General features: G+C 37.1%; 1 protein-coding gene across 2 annotated transcripts; it reads right to left on the reverse strand.

Moving 5' to 3' along the window:
* Positions 1–24,865, reverse strand: RNF11 (ring finger protein 11). Of its 2 annotated transcripts, XM_081946922.1 has the most exons (4): positions 24,365–24,503; positions 22,943–23,102; positions 5,626–5,789; positions 1–2,366 (listed from the first exon to the last, which is right to left on the reverse strand). In XM_081946922.1, the coding sequence occupies exons 1-4, from the start codon at positions 24,454–24,456 to the stop codon at positions 2,195–2,197; spliced, it is 588 nt and encodes a 195-aa protein (XP_081803048.1). In that variant the 5' UTR covers positions 24,457–24,503; the 3' UTR covers positions 1–2,194. The 2 variants fall into 2 exon arrangements, with proteins under 2 accessions (XP_081803048.1, XP_081803049.1); XM_081946923.1 differs by lacking the exon at positions 22,943–23,102 and having other exon boundaries at positions 24,365–24,865.
* Between the last annotated feature and the right edge of the window lie 47 nt (positions 24,866–24,912).

Raw genomic sequence — 24,912 nt, forward strand, 5'->3', positions numbered from 1 at the left:
GATGTTTAAAAATGGTTCATTTGCCAATTTAACATCCAAGGTAAAAGAAACAAATTCTTAATCTTGTTAATACTTAACAAGATAGACATTAACATTTATGGAAAAAATATGGAATGACAAGGTAGTATGATTTATTCTGAAAATATTGCACAACTTCCTTTTGTCTCTCATCTAGGAATTAAAAACAGTTGAAGGGGGTTGCACTAAAAAGTTTCCCATTAAATGTAAATTAATTCAACACGGTACTTGCTTCAAACTGCTTTTTTAAATGCACCAAGTCATAGTGCACCAAATCAGTATCTGATGCAGAATTGCAATTGAGCTAGATAGGTACAAAGGTGCTGAGGCAATATGGAGTTCTTTCCCAGCCTGGTTTTTTTTTCTTTTTTTTTAAGGCTAACTCTGATCATGCTTGGTATGCCTTGCTCACTATAATTTGGAGGGAAAATCTGCTTGCATAGGAGCTGTATGAATACACGAGTGTGCACTTTGGATACGGACTGAAGCATCTGAATGAAAGGTTCTGCAGAATAAGAAATAAGCCATATTTCAGATGTTTGCGTACTACTAACGTTGTAGAAATTATTTGACATCTAATTACTCTATACTCTTAAGCTTACAGTCTTCAGTGTAGCTGTTTAAATACAGTTTTTAAAATCATGTGTTAAAACAAGGCCAGTCCTCATAATACAGTGCTATTAACTGGAGCCTGTATCTCATGCTAAATTAAAAGAATTGTCTTTTAAGTCCAATGTATAAAATCACATTAAAGAACACATAATAGGACAAAGCCCCACATGCTAAATTGACAGCTGTTTTTATAACTACACTTTCTTTGCATGACTTTCTCTGCAAGCATACCTTTTGCTGATTTCAGACCTACAAATACTGGAAACAGCCCTTCCCAGCTGCAGTTCACCCACTTGATCAGTCCTATGTAATTCTGTGCCAAATACAATTTTTGCATTTTTGTACAAAACATATAGGTTATTTAACATCTGCTTGACGGACTGCTTTGCCAGCCAACAAAATACAAGATACATTGATTACATAGACTGAGACACAGTCTGTTTTTTCAAATCTAAGAACTACAAGAATAAGAGATGCAGTATCCTTTTTATATGGTTCCATGTAATACTTGCTGGAGTAAAAACAAATTTTGTGATATAGGTGATCTTTTATCATGCTTACATGTTCACCATTCTTTACCTGCCAGTAACAACATTGATCTTGGTGCCTGAATCCAGCAAACTTTAGGCAAAAAAAAAATGAGGCAGGGAAAGAAAAGTCTAGAGAGATAAAACACTGGTCTGTTTTCTGATTTTTCTTCTAACACCTCAACATCAGAATGCCACATACACAAAAGAGATAGTGCATCTCCCATTTGCTTATAAGCTAGGACATCTTTTTGAAGTCCACATAATCCTAACTGCAAACAACATATAGCACTTGTACAACAGGTTATAAATAAACTGATTTTCAAGCATAGAGCCAGCCCAAACATAAGAATATGCTATTTAAAAAGACCTAAGGCAAAATGGATTCCATTTCCAATGGATAAAAAAAGAATTGTGCAAACAAGCTTAAAACTATTTTTGTGCCAGTGTTATAAAAATGTAGGATTTTTTTTTCTTCCTTTAATTAGAACATTGACCCAAATACCAGAAACCTGTGAGCAATCTGAGCAGATGTGCCCTTTTCTTTAGGAGAAAATATGTTTTGGTACCTCTTTCTCTTTCTTTAAGTACACATGTATATCTCACACTGCTTCTGCTCTCCAAGTACATTTCCCCATGGAAGTACTCTTGTGTGAGTCAGTGATGCTTGACAGAGTTGCTTGCTAATTCCAGTCCACACAAATTTAATATTTAGCATCTACTATTACCCTTCACCCACTTCCTCTGGGTGGGGGTGCTAGCAGGCTTTCATGAAGAGTAACTATTTTTAAGTACTGGATCAAGGCTTTACATAAAAATAGCATCCTATGTGTCTATATTCCCTAAAAGATGTCTCTTCTTCCCTCTCCTTATCAATTACCTGCAGCTAGTTGGAAATTATTGTCTTATCACTTTTAAGGAAATGAACTTTTTTGTGTGCATGATTTTGTTTACTAATCTCTGGTTCTTTGGGTAGAATGATAGTAGAATCCATTAAAAATGATGTTTTCTTGACAGGTCAGAAGAGACACTCTGGCTCAGTTAGTCTCATAAGAGGACAATAATGCGGCATCAACGGGCTCCATACAGGAAGGACATGTGAAAGATCTCATCAACCAGTCATCTATGCAGTCCAGATGGTAAATATGCATGCAGGGCAGGAATCTGATAGGATCTCCGTAAACAAAGTCCATCATACAGATGACGCACCTAGAGGGGAAAAGGGAAACAAGGTGGAAAAAATGCAAACTGTATAGAAATAGGCTCATGAAATTAAGGAGAAAAATCTTGTAAACTTGCTTTCTAGTACATATTAAAGTTGTTACTTGTTAAATCTTTGATGTTAAACTTCTAGAAGTTATTACATTATAATCTCTGGAAATCCATATGAAATCTATTAAGGCTGCAAATCTGTAAATTTATTTCATAGTAAGCTGCACTGAGCACACAGGGTTGAATAAGTATATGTATAATCCTGCTGCAGAAGCTACATTAATTAATACAGATAATAATATCACTGAAGGCAGACTGTTTTTATTTATATTATTGAGATCTGTAATTTCAGTTTAAGTAATTTAGAATAGTTTAATTATTTAAGATGGTCGTTGTTTACCCAATTTCTTTTTGAGAATTTAATTTTGAGAAGGAGTGCATACTTCTCAAGCCACTTGTAAATGCTCTGCATTTTGTTATTAGTGAGTTTTTAATTAAATAAAGCACTTAACATTAATCTTAGTTTTGCTAATACTGTACATGTTACTTCATTTCTAGGTTAAATACTGCCAATTTTTAGATGTTAAAAATGGAGGAAATAAGCCATTTATGAAATCTGAAATTGCCTTGGAACAATTCTGTGAAAAATATTTATCACATTTGGGGTATTCAGTTTCCACCCCACTCCAATAACATAATCAACTCATGATGTGGATACTATATATACATAAAGAAACTCACTGTTATTTGTTCATTCAGTATTTTGTGCTTGTTTAATTCATAAGCAAAACCACTCAATATATGGTGTTCCAATATGGGAAGGTAATAGCTCTTTAGATTTAAAAAACGGATTTGCCCAACATAGCCACAATAACCATAATCAGCTATTTCCTATAACTGGTGATATAAGGTAAGTGGCTTCAACTCAGACATTTGAGGGTTTTGGTAGAATTATCAGAGAAGGGAACAGGGCAACTATTTCTCCAATCCCTTCTTTTAATAGAGCCACCAATGCCACCTTAGATAACCTTGCACTGCAGGATGTCCCTGGGCATGACATTTCCTTGACTGGTTTAACATTTACATGATGCCACTGGAAGGTACGGGTGACGTACCTTCATCATGAGCTGTCCAGGTGATGTCATGGAAGTTCTATCTTGAGAATTGGCACCTGTGGGGACTTGGATGGGACAGAACAGGCTTCAACTCAATCCTAACATGACTGAGTTGCTTGGGTTCTAATAATCCTGGTTCTGGAGATTCTCCATCTCTCGTTCTGGATGGGATTACCACTATCCCACACAGAACCAGTGTGCTATTTCTGTTTACAAAACATAAGTGACTGTGACCTGGAAAACTTTTCTATAGCTTTGTGGACAGGGAAGTTACTTCCCAGTTAGACTATTACAATACACTCTATTTGGTCCTGCCCTTGGAGTGCATCCAGAATCTGCAGTTAGTACAAAATATTGGCAGTTATAAGCACTTTTTAATCCATGGCTTTAGAACAACTCTGCTCTGGGAGCTACATTGGCTGCCAGTATCATTTCAGATTCAAGGGGCAGATGCTTGCCGATAAAGCTCTCCATGCTAGGTTATTGGGGGAATTGCCTCTCCCCAATCACATCTACCCATGCCATCTACTGTGGAAAGAGAGCTATGTTATGAGTCCCATCCATTAAAGAGTGTCACCTGGTGGGACTCAGAAGAAATCCTTTTCTATTGTTATGCCAGCTATACTGGATATCACCTCCCCACCCCAGAGTTCAAATTGGATAAGGCCCCAAAGGCCTTTTACAAGGTATGAAGAAATGGCTATGTTCTTGGGCTTGGAGACTGAACTGTCTGCAGGAGTTTGTGAATTAATGTTGTTGAAGCATCTGTATTGCATCTGTTCTGATGGCTTTCTTAAAAATCTTGGCTATTGACTATTTTTTATTTTTTGTTGAGTTTTTGGCTAATTTTTAAGATTGTTAGCTGCCCAGAATCAGTTATTTTATACAGGGACATATCAATTGAATAATACAGGGATGAACAATTCAGGTATTGTCCTGAACCCCCAAAATAGATAGTTAAAGGAAATAAGAATTGCTTAAAACTATACATTTATTTGTATATAGATATATACTTAAAAGCAGATTGCAGTATATTCTATTGTAAATTTTTGCTCCTGTTGACACATTATGATCTAAAAAAAATATTTTGACTTTTGGACATTTCTAGTATTATTTTCTAGCTTAATATCTTCAAATCACAAGCTGTAAGAGAAAATTTTTGAATTGAATGGAATCAGTATATCCAGGTTCTCTGAATTTGTAAATTGCTTTGACAGCTAGAAATGTATTTCCAAACAAATGATTACTGTAAGTATTATGCAATAATGTTCTGTCCTGTTTCAGTGACACAATTTCTGGAAAACAATTTCTATCAGTAATGCTACATTCCGGGATACCAGTCCACTATTATTTTTGTAATATATGTAATTATGTGGCATATCTGCTTTGAATGATATTATGGAAAGTATTTAATCCAATTATTAGTAGCACAACTGAGTGTTATACTTGTAAAAAAAATGTAACGGAAAGCTGTTTGTTGCCACACAGTTCATATCAGCATGAATGGGAATTGTCTTTGGAAATAAATTGACTACTACGTTCATTATCTGAGGCTGGGGAAAAAGTCACCCAGATGGCTTTCATGTCAAAAGGCAGACTAGAAGTTGTGGCCTCTAGCTTTCTGCATAAATATAAATGCATAAATATAAAACATTTATGCATGAATGCATGAATATGAACCAGGCTGTTGAGATATAGAATGATCAGAAGATTTTAAGTGAAAAGATAAGAATGATTAGGCTGTTTTAAATTTCATATTTCACTATGCAAAAGAAAATGTACAGCTATTGCCACCCTTTAAAAAAAAAACAGTTTTTATGTGGCTAGGAAAAATAAAATCTGGAAGTAGTGAGAAAACATGGAAAGAATTCAGAAGAAAAGTAAGATCATCTGGACTTACTGTAAAATTTTATTTTAAAAAAAAACCTCAGGGCAGTGCACAAGGAAGACATATATTGTCAGGAAAAATCTCAGAAAACATCTGCTAATCATTAAAAAAAAGAAAAAAGGCAAGAAAAAAGCGACATAGACAGCCCAAGAAGGTGAAGAAAACTGCAAACAAGGAATAAGATTTTTGAAAAGTCCACGAAAGCCATCTCTTAGGTGAGATTACTATCAGAAATGGCACTTCTTCAACTTACTCTCTGATTTTTTTCTCCGAGCCATCTCTTCCAGGGTCATAGACTCCTTTTGGCAGGTGCTGTATAAGGCCTATCCGTTGTGCTATTCTAATTTGTTCTTCCTCCGTAAGCTGGGTGGCTAGGCGGGTCTGGCTAGGAGTCGGATGGTAAACTGGAACTTGTTCCTTAAAAAGAGGAAGAATAAGGGAAGAAAAGAGGGGAAAAAACAGTTAAATTGGCTTTGCCATTTTTAGGCTGATGACAGAAACGAATGGAAATTATTTGCTTCGATCTATCTGCTGGAAGGTTACAGTCCTTTTCTTGCTCGCAGTTTTCTGGCTTAATAATAAAAAGAAAATTGAATAAACAGCAATTCCTATGTCATTGAATTTGTTTTAAGCAGTTCTTTGCAAAGACAATTTAATTTTAACTCTAGGGGTTCTCCATGGGTTAATTAAATAGATGTATAAACTTGACATGAATATCTACTTGCAGGCTTGGCTAATTGATTCACTTTTACTCTGCCAATACAGAGAAGCTGTCACTGATTAATTTTTCAACTTTGCTTTGTACAGTAACACTAACATCAAGGGAAGAAGAATGTTTAAAGATAACAGCCATTTTTTAAGCAAACAAGAACATAAAAGTTATATAGTACTTAATTAAAACTTCATCATTCGTTAAATAATAGATTCCTCTGCCCCATAAACTTCACTCATGCATTAGGAAGTACATGGAGAGAAATCCCACAAAATTATTAAAAAAGCAAATATTGAAGTAGATTTTTAAGATGATCATAGCCGCGATGGCGAACGTATGGCATGTAGAACCATTTCTTAGGGCATGTGGGGCATTGCCCTGTCAGCTCCAGCGTGCATATGCACGTTGGCCAGCTGATTTCGGCCTTCATTTTCAGCAGTTTTTCTCCCTCCGGAAGCTTCAGGGAAGCCTCCGGAAGGCAAAAAACAACCCAACGCGCAAACTGGAAGTTCGGGAACGGACTTCCGGTTTGCATGTTGGGCCATTTTTCTCTTCAGGGAAGCCTCCTGAGGGAGAAAAACGGCCCAACATGAAAACTGGAAGTCAGAAAGCAGCCCGTTTCTGGCCTCTGGCTGGCCTGCAGAGGGTGGGGGGCCATTTTCGCCCTCCCCAGGCTCCTAGAAAGCTTCTGGAATTATGGGTGTGGGCACACGCATGCACAACCTCCCGCGCTCCCCCCACTTTTGGCATGCGATGGCAAAAGGGTTAGCCATTGCTGTACTATAGTATAAATCAGGAATAACAAAACTTCAGCAAAGATATAGATGGTATAGATATAGACAACTGCTATCTCATGCTTGATAACAGATCACATATGCATAGATGTTATTACCATTCCTACTGAACTTAGCATCCAGATTATAACTCAAAATGAAGCAAATATACATTCTGCTACAATCCAATACCAAATTACATTTAAAAACATTTACTTTCTTAACAGAATTCATCTATAACTACAATATGTAGCTGGTTAAGGTTCTTAGTCATTATTTTGCAGTCTCAGTGGTTTTAGTTCAGTATTTTCAAAATGAGTTGCATTTGTTAAATTGAATTAATAATAAGAGTTTAAAGAGCCTTTAAATTTACAGTAGAGCCCTTTTCAAATTAATAAATATAGGCAATAAATTAACCTGGATGTAGAGCACACCCTTGAAAGTGAAGGTAGAATTGGCTGCTACAGCATACAGTAACATGATCATAACATTTATAATTATAAGCCAAATTGTTACCATTTCATACATCTGTGAAAGCAATTTGCTTTCTCCCTTCTTAACCTTTTGGCTATTTCTTCAAGCTATAATCTTCAAGCTGTAATATTAAATGTGTTCCGTATCTGAGAAAACACAGTTTTAATAAGTTATGAACTTGGCTGTGCAAAGTAAGTTAACATAAACTTTGGCTTTGGCTTGTACTTGCCAGTGAGTTTTGTAGACCAATAGATTACATCCACTTATTTTAATCGCCTTGCACTTTTCTCCCACCAAATAGGTTAGATTAGGATTAAGGGTATCAATTGATGGATGATGACCTCTGTGAATTTATGCATTTGCACTGTAATCTCAACAAAGATATTGAACCAATGAATTATATCTGCAGTGGGCAAAAGTTTTGGGATATCAGATTTTAACATCAGAAGTGGTGGGGTGGGGGAGGGGGGAGGAACAATAACCTAAACTCTCCTCAAAGCAATAAACTGGCCACATCCCAATGGATCTTTTCTTTGCATGCATACACCCCACTCCACAATACCCAGGGGGGGGGGCTTTTTTACACAGACATGCAAGCATTACAAAAGATGGGGATGCTTTAAGAATTGAAAGAAAGCTGCTTCATTATCAACAACATGCATTACAAGAGGCCTCCTTTCCATAGCTGTATTGCTAATAAAGCTATTCGTGTATACAAGTAGTTCTCGATTTCAACATTTCATTCAGTGACCATTCAAAGTTACCATGGCACTGAAAAGAATGACTTATGCCTTATTTTTCACACTTACAAGCATCCATCCATGGTCATGTGATCAAAATTCTGATTTGGCAACTGGCTCATATTTATGACGGTCGCAGTATCCTGGGGTCATGTGATCATCTTTTGTGACCTGAGAAGCAATGTCAATGGGGAAGCCAGATTCACTTACCAACCATGATACTAACTTAACAACTGCAGTGATTCATCTAACAGCTCTGGCAAGAAAGGCTGTAAAATGGAGCAGAACTCAATTAACAACTGTCTTGCTTAGCAGTAGAAATTTTGGGCTCAATTGCGGTAGTAAATCAAGGATGACCTGTAATGGCTAAAACCAAGTTGTGAAGTGGATTTTTCCCCAGGAGTTCCTTGCTCTTGCATATAAAATGGGGTGGGGAGATGAAATTCCAAATGTTAACCCCGAAATTGTAAACCAAGTATAAATTCTCAAACAAAGATCAAATATTCATGTGCTGGCAGTATTAATATTTTCCTCATATTTGAAATAACATGAGAGATGCCAGATAGATATTGGTTAACCTACAGAGGATGTTGTTTACAGACAAGAAAAACAAGCATGTGTCTGTTTCCATCCATTTTTGGCTCAAAGTAATCATTTATTGATCAGAAGGGAACAACTACAGAAGTTTACATGTTTCAGGGGGCTTTGTTAAATTTGCTGACTCTCTCTCCTTGCTGGGCCCTTCTTTCATTTACGTGTCAGAAATCTAGTTTAAGAGCAACAAGGACCACAACTTAAATGTGGTCCTGGCAATATCTTATGTTGAAACTCTCTATAAAACTGAGGGCTGACTGGCGGAGAAGATGCCTACAGGAGGATGGAACTCCTTCCCTTGTGGGCCTTTTCTCCTGGCAGTTACTTCACACCCTTTGCTACTGTGACTGGGGTAAGTGAAAGCAAAGGTTTTGGCATCAGCACATGGAAAAATAAATGACAGAAGATCAGCTCTCCCCTCCAGGGTTCTCCATTATACTTCTGCACTGTGTTTGTGCTTTGGCAGGTTTAGGCTTGAACAGATTCGCCAGCCCTATATTTCATTCGGCCTCACGCGTTCCAAAATCCTAAGATGTAAAAATATAACTGTTTTGTGTCTGATTATATCATTTCTGATCATTTTCTTAAAAGAGGCATTCTGAAGCTGGAATTCAAGGAAAACTAAAGTTACCAAGAAGAACAAACAGCAAATACTGAAACCCTATTTTCCAGGAAATCAGAATAAATCATAGCTGATGTGGGAGTTGCAGTTGCATCATTGTCAGTCAAAACAACACTTCATCTCAGGCATTATTGATCTGAAAGTGTAGCTGTGCTTGTTGTTCCTGAGGTTGTCCACCCTTATTTTTAAGTGAAGGACTGTAACTCAATTAAAGAGAATATATTTTACTTACAGGGCAAAGTTTCAAAACCATCCTCTGTAACTAAAATTGGGGAATTTTCTGTGTGAAAGAGTTGACCATCCCTCCAGACAATGAATGTAGATCCTGAATGGATGAATTAGTGGTCTCACTCAGTATAAATAATACTCCTCATTCACTTACTCATCCCTCAGCTCTGGATTATGTAGATATCCATTAGTATGTGCTTTAATAATGATTTTGTAATACTCTAAAACAGGTCATTGTATCTTAGAAATTCATAAAACCCAGATAAAAATAATCTGATGATTAGTTTGCTCCATAATACAATAATGTGATAAATTGCTCTATGTGGATTTCACTGAAAAACAAAGATTTTGCTTCCTTAATACTTTTGGATGCATCTTATAGATTTTTGGCTGCTGATCATGAAAATAACCCATAAGTTAACCTATCCCATACTGCTTTATAGAAATCTTCTGTTTTTACACAATAGCAATGTACACCCTTCAGTACATGTTGGCTCTGCTGCACACATAAAAGAAGCATCTGAAAATATCTGAAGCATATATAAGTACACCAAGTATAAGTACAATATCTGTGGAGATCTAAGAGTAGTGGCTATGTTGTTAAGAATGCAACTCAGATATACCAAACCCTGTTGTTACATACAGCATGTGAATGGGACAGCTGTACAAAACAGTTGCATTACATTAAAAAGAAATGGCCATGCTGAAGGAGTTTGGTTCCAGGATGGAAAAACATGGCACATGAACCACTTGTTGACCTGACAAAGATATTTTTTCCTCCAATCCAAATAAAACTTGGACTGATGAAAAATTCTGTGAAAGCGATGGACAAGAAAGATGAAGGTTTTTGTTCATACAAATGTTTCCAAGAATAATCTTGATGCCAAGATTAAGGAAGGCATTTTGTCAGATATGTCATCAATGACAAGCGGTTCAAAGATCTATTAGTGGGACCAGAGAAAATCAGCTGGAAAGCATGCATGGGTGTAGTGGGAATTTTCATGACAACTATAGAGCACCAAACAATATTCAGCTGTTTGACAAACTTCTCACAACATCAAGGCCATGAATTGCAACATGCCACTGAAGATTCATTTTCTGCATTCACACTTTGGACTTCTTTCCCAAAAATCTAGTTGCAGTCAGCAGCAAACATGAAGAAAGGTTTCACCAGACATTGCACAATAGGAAAATGGTTTGGGCCAGTTAGGCAGTCAATATATGACTGAAGTTACTGCGCATCTAATTAATGAAGTGGCATTTCTATTTTGTCTTTCTCTCTTGCTTTGTCTATATTTCTGGTGGATTTTCACATTTAATGGATGTGGACGCGCAGCTACAGTTGTGATAGCCCTGGCTTTTTGCCTTTGCCAGTAAGGCACCTTCATTTCATTCTTTGAGACAAATAACCACAACTGTCCTTCTTGATGGTGCTCTTTGTATACAGCTACTGATTTCTTTCTGATAGGTTATTTTGACAAGGACTGTTACAATGACCTACATTTGAACTTCTATCTCAACCATTTGGTTTCTTCTCCAGAAGACAGACTAATGAACATGAATATTAATGTCTTCATGTATGTACCCAACCTCTCCTCCCCCCACAAATAAGAAAATATACAGATATAGCGATATTTACTAACAAACATGCACCTGTTGTTTAGTATCATAATGTGGGCTAGTCCTTATATTTATGAGGTCTGGGCTAGAACCATTAAACATATTATCACCTGCATTTCATAGAAAACCTCCCTAAGCAGAATATCACATGGGTTATAATATTATCTATTCATGCAACTTTTGATTGGAAACTAATCAAAAGAGGATGACAAAGTTGTTAATGAACCATGCATCTCCTCGTTACAACCAATTGCTTTTTGCACTTCAATTACTGCACAGCGTGTTCCTCTCATTCCAAGATAATATCCTAGGGGCTATTCCAGCTAGCTGAGTTTTCACCCTCAGCTGCTCACCAGTGCTGCTTCCTCACCTGGTTCCTGTACTCACCAGGTGCGATAGGTTTTGTTTTATCTTGCAAAAGTTCCAGTTTCAGGTCTCACCAGATAACCCCCTTTAACAACATAACTTAGGCCCAGGCCCCATGGGGCTCCACACGGACAATCTGGAGGTTATATTTCATTAATGAAGTGCAAGTCTTTGAAATTATAATATGAAGAGCTAAGCATCGGGACCACAGACAGGGATAGATCACAGGATATAATATGGAATATCAATGGCGATTGTACAAACGGGCATTATTGTCTGAATGACACTCTCCTTTTGCCATCTGATTCATTATGTCTATAGAGGCTACAATGATTTCTATGAAATAAATAGGAGATAACAAGGATCCAATAACTTAGGAGAATAACAAGGATCTTAAACATGATACTCCAACACTAAGTATTTCACTCATTTATTTGTGCTATGTAGCTATTAGTGCTCATAAACAGGAAAATTTCCTGATTGTTATTGATTAAAACAAAGTGGTAGTTAATAAAATACCAGGTCAAAGTATAGAATGCCTGGTCAATAAAGGCTGACGTATATTCTCTTCCACCTTGCAGTAATTATACACTGGAAGACAGAAAACTGTTTCGTACAACACATTCTAAAACAAGCAGTTTATTGGCTTTTTACAATAAGTTGTCGGGGGGGGGGGGGGGAATCCCTAGAAAAACTTTGCCACTGCATTGCCTTTCTATGTTTGCAATAAATTATTGTATACTGTATAGCAAGTTTATATTTCTGTTTGCGATAAGCCATAGCTTGTCTCTGCAAGCAGTGACTGTGCAATTTTAATTCCCAGGGCACACATCCAAGAATGATTTCATTTAAATATTAACTGTTTCTAATACCGAAGCCAAGTTTGCACTGAAGATACACATACAAGAAACAGAAACTACATTAATCACAGGCTGACCATTAAAACTGCCCTGTGCTTTAGTTCACAAAGGCCAAACGATGTCTTATTGTTCCCAAATCTGTGTTAATAAATACAATCTGCATGGATTAAATTAGGATTGATTAAATATCTTTCAATTTTCTTTAAAAATTATAAATATAGCATCTTAATCAAAATGTGAAGATATGACAATGCACAAATTATTTGTGTACCACATTCAAACTCAGCTTATTATCATTTTTAAGCAAATGAGTTTTATTTACACACACACATACAGTATACTATATTGAGAGAGAGAAACATACACACAGAGAAAGATCAAATATACTGATTTTTTTAATAACATGGATAACATAGGTACTTTTTAGGTAAGAAACAACCATTTGAGCAGCATCTACCATGGTGTCTTAGTAGATGGATCATATTTGATAACAGAAAGAGAAATTCAACCTTGATTCAACACAAATACAAGGGCTGTATTCCTCATTCATTTTCACAAAAAGTATAGCTAAGAATTATTTTGTGATTATGTATTTACTGCTTGTATGTAAACAAATTAAGAACTGCAGTATCATTCGTGAAGCAGCACCATGTATTTATTAGTTTAAGTAACTCCAGTTTTATACTCACTCTCTCTCTCTCTCTCTCTCTCTCTCTCTCTCTCTCTCTCTCTCTCTTTCTCTCTCTGATATTTGGAATAAGAAGCCTAATTTAAAAAGTCTAAGTTGCAGCTTTGTTTCCTCTGCCTTCCAGCTAAAGGTGTACAAAGAAGGAAGCCAGGTTTTCAGCTATGGTTGGCAGAATTTAAATAGACCATATCAATGCAGCATAAAGCAATGTCAGAAATAAAAGCTAAGCATCTACCATCTAAAACTAGAGAAATATATAAATTCCACTAGATCAGCTACTCAGGACTATTCTGATGTTATTCTTATGTCCTGTAAATGTGACTTTGTATCCTTTCCCTTCCCGTTCAGCTAAATCAGAGAAAATGCAAGGCAGAATCCTGACTAAGATATGACTTTTTGTAATTTCCTTCTAAAAAACAGCAATAGAAACACAATAGAATTGTGTAGCAACTGCAACTCATCCTGTACGTTCAAAATTCTTCCATGCTCATAAGAGGTAGCTAGATAGTGATTTTTGTATCTAAAAAAGCACTCTACATTCCTCGAGTCATCAAGAGACATATGTATATTACGCTTCGCACAATATATGCTACAACTTTTCCTAAAGCATTTAGGAATACAATAGCGCTATTACATCACAAACCAAAAATCAGTCCACGATACACAAATTCCTACTAGAGACAAAACATAGATTACTGTCCCATTTCTCACAATATTTGAAATTTAGGAAATAAAATTTAAGATATTTTTTCTTAAATGAAAAAAAATGATTGAAAACAGATGCTCTGCAGCAAACTGCAAAGAGGCTATAATCACTCTACCAAACCCGGAATTCAACTAGTACAATTGCTAAAATATACAAAGACAATATTACCAGTTCAAAAAAAAAAAGTGTCACTTTGGCTACAAATACATCTGCCAATATAGATTTTTCATGCAGCAGAAAAATAAAATCTTATGATAGTTTTCTTTATGGAAACTGTAGTTCTCTTATATATATTATCAAACTAAAATGCTCAGATACCTGAAGAATTCATGTGAAAAAACAGATAGGGTTAAAAAAAATAGGACACAAATTCTATGTAAAGAAAAGCATTGAGGCGTTTTAATTTTAACCTAAATTTTCCTCAGTATGGTCAACTTGAGCCTGCTGGATTCTTACTGAAGGCTAGGAACTTCTTAGAACTGATTTTAAATGTAATTATGGAATATACATACATAACATACATCAACAGATGGAGGTACCGGTAAATGCTTGTATGCTACTATTTACTGAATTGTTGTAGGGACAGATTTATTTCGTGAGTACTAAACATTCAGGGAGAAGAAAAAGCTGCATATATTGCAAATGTTAAAACAGAGACTTTACAGTATATGTTGGTCTCAGTTGTTAAAATATCCAACTATCATTCAAAGGGATGTCTGAACTAAGTGGCAAGACCAACAAGGAGAATATCAAATTTTGACAAACTCTATAAATTTACTTTTAAAAGATGTATATTTTACATGATGTATGCAAAGAAAAAGATTATAAAAAGATCCTCCTCTATTCTCAAACTGAGAAATAGAAATGAAAACACAAGTGTTGAGTCAAGGTCACAGCTAAACAAACATTTAAAAACAATTATAGAAGTTCATTTGTGGCTGTGTATGCTGTTGGGAAATGAAATGTACATGAGGATACATATTATGGGTGTGTCTTACAAGCAACTTGAGAATGCAAAACTATAATAAACATGGATAGGCTAGTTATTATTTTTAACAGGACAGACAACACAGCACTCTCTTTTGATTTTAATGTTATACATTGAGCAACTACAAAACAGCTGTGACTTAGTCAATAAAAATAGATTGTTATTGTTATCTTATCCAAACAGTTATGTTTTGTTTTGTTATAGTATGCTTTAATTGCATACTTAATATTACACAAGGGACCCAGAGTTTTATTGGAATTGGGTAGCCTTAACAAATAACAACAACTGGAGCACCATTTGAACACCACCGGCATTGACAAATTCACTATCAGTCAATTGCAAAAGGCAGCTTTACTCGAAACAGCTTATATCCTGAGGTAATATATGTAGCACTATCTGTCGCAGGTCCTTGGGAAGGACTAGGTAGACAAAAATGCCAAATCCAGTCTGAACATCGCAGATGGTGCAATGAACCATAATAATGAGATTCAACAATAAAATAATGTTGCTTAAGTGACGTCTCCTTGCATGTAATTGCCAAAGTATAAGTAAATTGGATCCAACAAATCAATAATATCAAATGCTGTCTCAACATAATTCAAGACAACACATCTGACAATTAAATGGGACATTGGTACATCACCTGAGTATGATTTTAGATCATATCCTCATTGCTCGTAGCAAAAACTTAATTGTAACTTCATAATAAATTTATTTGTATCAGGGAGGAGAAAATGATTTATTCTTATTAGGGGTTTATCTCACTGTTATTACTTTACAAATAACTTATCTAATACCTAAAACTCCGTCCTCCTCCTAGTTTCTCCACAACAACCCAGTGAGGTGAGCTGAGAGAGAGGGAATGATTTTTCGTGATGCAAAATGATTTTTGAGAGAGAATTACTGTTGTATTTTTTTCTGGGCCACAGGAAAAATAATCTTTGGAGCAGAGGAATTCATTCTGTGGCAATGGTGGCTTCAATATTGCAAAGCCCTGCTACACTCATTTTGATCAGATAGACAGAAAGGAAGAAATGTTCTCTCTTATAAATCCTAACACTGATGTTAGTGGGAGCTATTTATTCAATCCTCAGTCATTAAACAGTGTAATTTGTAGCTTGTTTAGGAGTATTTATGGAAAAAAAACATCCCCAGGATCTCCCCTTGTAAGGGCCTCTTTCTCCATCCTCTCAGTGGGAGATCTGATATCTTATTGTCCTGAGATGCTTTCCCAGAAGAGCTGAAGGTATTACTCTGGACCAATAACTAGTAACTGGTGTAACAAGGGAATCACCTGCTTTCTATACATTGTCCCATCAGGAGACTAGCCATAGCATTCTGTACCAGCGGAATCTCAAAACAATCTTACATACAATATCTTACAGCAGTTGAGATGCAACTAAATTATGTATCATGGTGTCCTGAGACAACATTGAAGGCAAAGTGGGCCCACAATGAACTTAAGATATTCAGTTTGAAGAACTAACCTGCTAATGTATGGATGGAATAAGGGAGGACAGCCATTTTGATTAGGCTAGTACATGGTTTACTTTTGACTTAGTATGTTGCGTGAATCCAGCCAATTATGGATCAAAGTAATGCAGTACTTTTCAAAGACGAAAATGGTGATGATCTTAAAGAAGAAGAGAGTGTAGTCTAGTCTTTCCCCATCCATTGATAATATCTCCAGATTTCTCTTGGGGAAAAAACACAACTCCTTTAAATAATGATATGGTTCTGAACTCTGGATAAAAGAAAGAGTGGCAAAAAGCCAGCTAGATTGTCTCCTGAACATTTAAGAGCTTGATCAGATCAGTTCAGCAACATGTAGATTTTATCCAACTTTACCTTATCCAATCTTGTCCAACCTGATTAAACAGAGGCATTTAATCTGTTGTTGCTTATGGTCATAAATCTGTCTCAATCAATCGGCCAATACCCAATGATTTAAGAGGAACTTGGCTTGACAGAGAGTTGTTAGTCCTGCCACAGGAAACATGTTATTTTCAAACAAAATGGCTCACATCATCATACTCCAAGTGTTGAATTGATAGGAGAGATTTCTTATTTCTTAAACTAGGGATCGGAAACCCGAGGATCTGGAGCTCTGGTGCGGCTCCCTGTTGCTGGTTGGCTCTACAATTGATAGGGCTTTCGGTTAAGACAGGTAGATGAAAAAGGATGCCACGTTAGGAGGAGACTCTATGGTGGGTGAACCAGACTTCGGGTCGACTCCAGAACTGAATGGGGAGGTTCTGGTTAGGACCTTTGAGGCTCTTTGAGTGTTTAAGGTTGCCAACTCCTGTCTTAAACTAACATGAAACCTTCCCATTATATTTGAAACTTATCACTAGATTTTTAAATTTAAAATTTACGTATTAAAGCACTTTTTGCCGACATGTCCCTCTGGGAAAGGTTTTCAAGATCAGGTTTCACCAAATTGGGTGTCCTCCAGATGTAATGAGACTACAATTCCTCAAATTCCCAGTCATTATGTCTGAAAAATGCCTAGTTTGCAGAGTTTACTCAAAGCCATTTTCTGCACTGAGCCAGGAAATATGTCACTCAATATTTATTAATGCTTGAAGCTGTTTGTTGAAATCAATATTCTAATTACATTTACTTAATATTTAAATAATTTTAAGATATGTGCAAATAAAAAATAAATATCTTTTCCTCCAAATAATTTGGAAGGAAAACCATTATAAAAATAATGTTTTTTCACTATTAGTAGTTTAGATCCTATGCTCGCATTTAAATTAATTGAAAATTGAAGGGTCTTTTCTCCCTTTAGCATCTTGCAGAAAACCAAAGTGTTATAATATTGTAAGTGACTTCATAGGTTTACCATTGCTTCATATAGGTATCCTTTATATGACAACAGCTTAATATTCTGCATATCTGTCACTAAGAAAACTACTAAGATGTAAAATTTGTAGCAGTAATATATATGTGTATGTGTGTGTGTGTAATACCACTCACGCATCATCACAAAATCTCCAGAATCGTAAAGCCTACAAGCTTGAAATTTGGCACATATGTTCCTCTTGATTTCTAGGTGCTCACTAAGAAAGGATTTTTCAAAATGACCATCAGATCATTAGTATTTCTTATATTATTATTAACACGCTCTGATGCTAAGGAGTTAGACCAGGGGTAGTCAACCCTTTTATACTATACCACCCACTTTTGTATCTCTGTTAGTAGTAAAATTTTCTAACCGCCCACTGGTTCCACCGTAATGGTGATTTATAAAGTAGAGAAGTAACTTTACTTTATAAAATTTATAAAGCAGAGTTACAGCAAACCCCTACTGCCCACCATGAATGCTGGAACGCCCACTAGTGGACGGTAGGGACCAGGTTGACTACCACTGAGTTAGACGTTCTACTCCCCCTCCCAACCTGAAAAGAACTCTGTTCTAACTGCCACTTGGGCGTGGGCATGGCCAACATGTGACTCATCCGGCCTGCGGGCTGGGAATTTACATATTCTACTCTCCCTCCCCATCTGAAAAACGTTGTGATACTAAGGAGTTAGCCTGAGGGAGAGAAGGGGATAAGATAGGAGAGGCCTCTGTGGGGCCAGCCTGAGGGAGAGAAGGGGAGAGAGAGGATCAATGAGGCCAGCCTAAGGGAGAGAAGGGGATAAAATAGGAGAGGCTTCTGTAGGGCAAGCCTGAAGGAGAGAAGGGGAATAGAAGAGAAGGGGGATAGGAGAGGAGATGCTTCTGTGGAACAAGCCTGAGGGAGAGAAGGGGAGAGAAGAAGAGAGGATTAATGGGGCCAGCTTGAGGGAGAGAAGGGGAATAGGAGAGGAGAGGCCTCTGTGGGGCCAACCTGACAGAGAGAAGGGGGATAGGAGAGGAGATGCTTCTGTGGAACAAGCCTGAGAGAGAGAAGGGGAGGGAAGAAGAGAGGAGAGGCTTCTGTGGGGCAAGCCTGAGGGAGAGAAGGGAAGAGGAGAAGCCGATTGTGACTACTCATTAATTTTCAAACTGTAAATGTCTGTTTAGCAAGCCCGATCACTTATTTCCTAGCAGAGCACAGGTATCCAGCTGGTAGTTATTATATATTCTGAAAACGATTGCCAGTAGTTAGAAAGTTAGATGGAAAACAGATTAAACAAAATGGGCCAGCAGAGCACAGTAAGAATAATCTGCATGATTAAAATTTTGCTGATCTTATTATATTGCTAGTTTCTATTCATAGTACCTACTGTCTACATGAACTGGGCTGAATGGGGTTCCTACTGGTTCGGCCCAGTTCGGCCGAACCAATAGTGGTATGGCAGCCTGGGTCGCTGAAACCGGCAGTGACCCAGGCCACGCCCCCAAACCAGTTCACTGGTCACTGCCGTTGCCATCTTGTTTTTGAGTTCTGTGTATGTGCAGAACAATTTTAATTTAATTCTGCATGTGTGTGCACAAAGCGCGTGCACGAGCGAACTGGCAGTAAAGCCTGCCAAAACCCACCCCTGATGCATACCTATTTATTTATTAATTTACTTTATTTGAATGTTACCCATTCCTGAAGCCTCTGAGCTCTAATCAAAATAATCTAAGATGAGGCCCAACCGCAGAGGAAAACAGGAACAAGACAGAGAATTTCAAAACTCATTTCAAAATTCATGAATCTTCTTCTTACTTACAAGTGTGATGCTTCAGACAATAATGAAGAGTGCAGAGGAAATGGCATAATAAAAAAGCAACTTAAGCCTCCTCGTTCAGTGCGTATTAGACGCTGACTGTCCTTCCATCTAAACCTGGAAAGAGTTACTTGAATTCCTGCCTGATATGGCAATGAAAGGATTTTATTGGCATGGAAAGTCTTAAAAACGGAGATTGTGTTTTAGCAATGTTCAGATTTTTCTAAATTTAGTCTTTAAGGATGAGATTATTCAAAACCATCTTTAAGAATGTCTGTATTGCTCCTTTTGCTACAAAAAAAGAAAAAAACCTACATACTTAAGATTAGAAAACATGGCCAAAATAACACGAGATGATGGTAAAAATGAAAAATACTTCTTACTCAGCTGATTTTCTTCTTGAGTCCCCAGAGATGCCACAGAAAACAGCACTAGGAAATCTAGAGCATGTCAACAAATGACATGAGGAAGAATTCCAAAACATTCCTTTAAAACTGGCCACCAAAAGGACATCATTTCTATATAGACCAGAAAGTCCTTTAATATCATTTATGAATACTGCAGCTTTGTTACAAGCAACATTACAAAAATGGATAGAAGAGGCTTTAAACAAGGTAGATGAACACCACCAAGCAGGAAAGAGAGCTAATAATTTTAAAAATCCTGGAAGATGATCTATCTAAAGTTTAGAAAAATAACTTTCTTGGTGACCTACTGATGCAGAATTCCCCAACCTGTCTGTGGACCGGCGGGGTGGCGGGAGAGGAAATGTGCCAGGCAAGTGCATGCACAGTTCCATTTGCTAATTGCTTGCCCACCATTTCTGCGGCCTAGTTCCGAAAGGCTCGAGGACCAGTAGTGGGCCACAGCTCGGGGGTTGGGGACCTGTATTAATGTATGAACAAAATGAAATTATATTGAGTCCCAGCAGCTCCCATACTCATATGCTAATGTATAAACAACAAGTCCTCTTATAGATCTTGTATCCTCAGCTTGAAAGTTCTAAAGATTTGATCATAAGTGAAGCAGAAAAACCAAACAAATAAATATACACACACACCCAAAAAACCTCACTACCAATGTTGTAAGGGACAAAGGAAATAAAAATACAAAAGCATGTGTGCAGCAATGTATCCAAACGTTCACAACATTCTTTTCTCTTGGGCTAGATGGAATAGGTAAAGAGAAGAAAATCAGGGTATGAACTACATCTTCTCTCCATATTTGTCAAAAGTCTGATGATGGCTAGACTTTGAAAATGCATTATCTTGTATCTTATATTCATTTATGATATTTGCTTTCAGCATAATTTAATTAAGCAGTGACAGGGATTACCCTGATTCTGCAGATGTCAAGCCCATAAATAGCTGGGAGGATTTCTGTGCTTTGTTTTTGTAGTTATTTGTTATTTATTTCTAGATTATAAATGCAGTGAGTTTTATGTGGATCACAATAAAGGGGGGAAAAGGATAGGATTAAATTCTGAAAACTTTGAAATGCTTGATTTCTCATTGTCATATGCTCAATGAAATGCTCATTGTCATAATTCTGAGGTAGCATAAAAATTATCAACAATAAAACAAAAAAATGAATTAAAAGCAAAACTCAGAAATAATTCAAAGAAGCAATCCAAGCTGTAGTACTCAAATCCTATACGATAGGCTAACTTACTAGGAAGCAATTCTAATTCTAACAGAAGATTTACTTATAAATTTACAATTTAATTGTGAGTAAATATGTACTGCGTTTATGTATTTTCTCCATTGCTAGAATAAAATTGTCTATGAAGCTTTGGATACTAAATTTATATTTTATAAAAAAGGGAACACGAATAAGAATCCTTTTATATTGTTTTTTAAAATGAATTCTAAATACTAGAGTTCTGAATGACATAGACCTTATTTTTAGTATAAATACGAATGCTCAGTTTATATTAGTAATATGCCCTGAAATGTGCACTTTTGAAAATAACATACTTTGATATTCTGCCTGTTGGCAATGCTAAAAAAAAAAACTTTTTTATAAATGTCAGCACCCCGCTCATTGCTTTTTAAAGCTATAAAACGCTCTCAAAGATATGCAATGTTTTTGTCTTAGAAATTAATACTTAATATATTTAATCCAAGTTAGCACTGATCTTGTTAACATTTACATTATTGTCATGCAGCTATTCATCCCATTCCTATGTATGTTTTACCTGCAAATTAGTTTTAATAAGTTTGATATGCATATGATTGCAGCCATAGCTATCGAATGCACAAGTTGAGTTGAAAAAGATTTACTCAAGTTAAAATGCACAAGAATTGCTCCAATATAACACAATCCTGTGCATATTACTGTGGAAGAAAGTTCTGCTGTTTTCATTAACATCTACTTCCAATAACTATGCGAAATGACAGTGTTATGAAGGCATATATCTGGAACTATCAGATCTGGGCTACAAACAACATTTACTTCTAACTAAACATGCATAGAAGTGGAAGTGTAGTGTTAAAGTCCACAGTACTATATACCAGTCATCATTATTTCATTTATCTGTCAAATTACTCAAATAAACAAATCAATTGTAGCCATTGTATACTTAGCATTAGCATTTAAAATTAATTCATTGCATTAAGCAAGAATTCAATGCTTGCTGTAATTTGTTTACTATAATCTAATCTTCTTGAAATATTTTTACACCTTGATGAAATAGAAATGGATGGATTGTAGAGTAATTGATCTAGTGCACCATATATGCATGCCAAGTATATGCATGCAGCAAAATACAAACTTAGTAGCTTAAATGTGGTTTAGTGATAGACACTCCATTAGGTGGAAATAAATGATGAACATCAAATGCACAAAGTTGTGTACATGCATGAGTAATTTCACTGGACGCTGACTACTGTTCTTAGCAGCAGCATTATGCAAGACTCTGTAAGAAATATATAAGGGCTGCAATCCTATGCATACTTACTTGGAAATTTAACTCACTGAACTCAACAGGATTCTGAGTATATATTTATTCACCTCTGAAGACTGGTAGCTCATCAATAGTTTCCCAAGGAAACATTTATCCCATATCCTGAAAAAATAAGCAAGCATTGAGAATAAATCAAGTCTTCATAAATCTTTAATAAAATATCTAGGCATTATTGCTTAGATTTTCAGAATATATTTACTGATTTTCACCAAGGAATGAACCTATAATAATACACCACTGTGCATTTATCCTTTAAAAGGAGGGTACAGTGTTTACAATACTGAAATAGGATCTGGAAGATCTAAATGATGATGTTTACTGACAGAACTTTGGGAAATCAGAATCTTGAAGCCTCATCTTCCTCACAAGGTTATTTGAGGATGAGAACTAGCAACACTGTTGAAAAGCCAGGCTACATGCATAATATACGGTAAATTATTATCCACACAGGAAATGAACATGCAGTGCTGTTAACTAATCAGGTCAGAAATGACTACAGTAGATTGGTCATTAAAACTCCAGGATTAAAATAGAGGATCTCCGCTAAGTACAATGAAACAGAGAAGCAATCTTCACAAACTTCACACCTTTTGCAGTTCTCTTGGGTTATGTTTCATGTTTCTCAGTAGCAGTGCCGCTCCACTTCCATAGCAATTTTTAAGGAGGAAGATGAGCTGCATACAGCATTGATTGTGAAAATTGCCTTCGTACCCTCTGCCTCTAACTTCAGCAGAATTCCAGTTATCACTTGTTTGATCCAATCCACCCATTAGTCATGTATTCCAAGAATAGGGGGGAAAAGTTATGATGAATAATAAGAGAAGAAAAAAACAGAACATGTTAAGAGAATGATAGAAAATCAAGAACAAAATGTTTATTTCCTATGCTTAGTACCAGTTATAACAAAGGAAATAAGGCATATTGCCACAGAAACACCTTTACAAATTATAAATTTCAAAAGCCTAAAAAAGGATCTCTCCCCCCCCCCCTCTCACACACACTGTTATTGGTTTAACAAGGCAATAAGAAGGAAGCAACACCAGACAGTGATGTCATTCTGTGTAGAAACAAAGGAAGCTGCCCTGGCTGAAAAACTAGAACCTCCTTTTATGACCCAGATAAAGAAAAATATTTCTGAAATGACAATTAGTAATTCCTAGAATTAAATACCAAATCAATCAAACATTATAGTCAATTAAGTGCAATCTTTATTATACTACTTGGAAAGAAAATTCTCTGACTTAATATTAAAAGCTGAATTCCGAGTGAAAAACAGTTGGAATCTAATACATCTTAATTTGCCTTAGATAGATATTTGTGTGGTTTTTTTTTTTTTTTTGAAAAACAAAGTCTGTATTTTGCCCAATATTCCAAGCTTAAGTGGTTTATATTTTGTCTTTAAAGACTCACAAAATATTGTGTCTTTAAAGAGCTATAAAAACCACAAACAGAATTTTGAATACTTGAATTTTTAATACAGTACTGAAAAGCAAATGAGGAAGGGAGGGAGGAAAGAAAGAAGGTCTTCTCCACCAGACTGGAGGAGGAGGTTTAGATGAGCGAGATCTGGCCAGATGTCAAATTTCAGGCCTCAGGAATAGACTACTGCTACTGGTAACCATATGTGAAAGGAAACCCCCTACTTTTGTTTGCTCATCGGTGGCCATTTACTCCAAACCGGCAAGGCAACAGACTTTTATTTTTAAAGGCAAACACTCACACCCATGAAATCCAGGGATGGAAATTTTGCTTCGGCCCATTAGCGACTGTAATTTGTTTCCCTTCCCGATGAATCTGGGGGTCAATATATGCCCTACAGGCGCCCAAGCTATTCTCCCCCCCCCCCCGCCACAGTTACCTTCGAGCCTTATGATGCCACGAGACCCCCTTTCCCGTTCTGGTTGCAACGGATCAATTCGGCTACCCCGTTAGAAAATTCCCCCTCGCTGAATTTCATTCTCCTATCCAGCCCCAACCGAGACCGGCTCCTTCTCGGTTTCTCGCAATACCTGATATGGCGGCGGCGGCTCCTGATCCTGTTCAGTCCCATCCCCGTAGCTGGCCCTGTCCGATTGGGACTCGTGCAGCAGGGAAATATCATCCGAAGTGGGCGACTTCAAGCAATTTCCCATCTTCCCCAAAGGGAAGTGGGGGACCTTCTCCTTCTCAGAAACACAACGGCAGCTCCAGGCGACAGCGGCGGCTCTCCCTCGGCCTTTCCCGGGCAGCAGCAACCCGATACTGGAAGCTCATGCCAGCTCCCTACCAGACCTAAGCTGCTTAGCCGCTCGTCCGCTCGCCTCAGGGAGTGACCATTCCTTTCTCGCCTTCCGCCAGAATGCCCTGTCACCGCTCGAGCACCGAAAGAGCAGCAGGAAAGAACCGGAGAGGCTTCAGCCTTCGGGCACCATCAGGGCCTCAGCCCAGGACTCCACTGGACCTCTGGGAGTTGGGAGAAGGGGGAGGCGGCGCCCAGGTATACAGAGCCCGTTTCCTCCCTGAGCCTAAAGCGGCGTTCTTCTTCCTGGTCACAGCCGTCTACGCAGCGAGTTTTGTC

The sequence above is a fragment of the Natrix helvetica genome (assembly GCF_964273705.1).
Source record: "Natrix helvetica genome assembly, chromosome: 3".
Classification (NCBI taxonomy): domain Eukaryota; kingdom Metazoa; phylum Chordata; class Lepidosauria; order Squamata; family Natricidae; genus Natrix; species Natrix helvetica.

Bases quoted from the DNA above. Each gene is read 5' to 3' on its own strand.
- RNF11 (XM_081946922.1), bottom strand. From the start codon at position 24,456: ATGATATTTCCCTGCTGCACGAGTCCCAATCGGACAGGGCCAGCTACG. The intron at 23,103-24,364 runs GTATTGCGAGAA...GGATCAAACAAG, and splicing joins AGCCGCCGCCGCCATATCAG to TGATAACTGGAATTCTGCTG. The intron at 5,790-22,942 runs GTGTGAAGTTTG...CCTCTTTTTAAG, and splicing joins ACCCAAGAGAACTGCAAAAG to GAACAAGTTCCAGTTTACCA.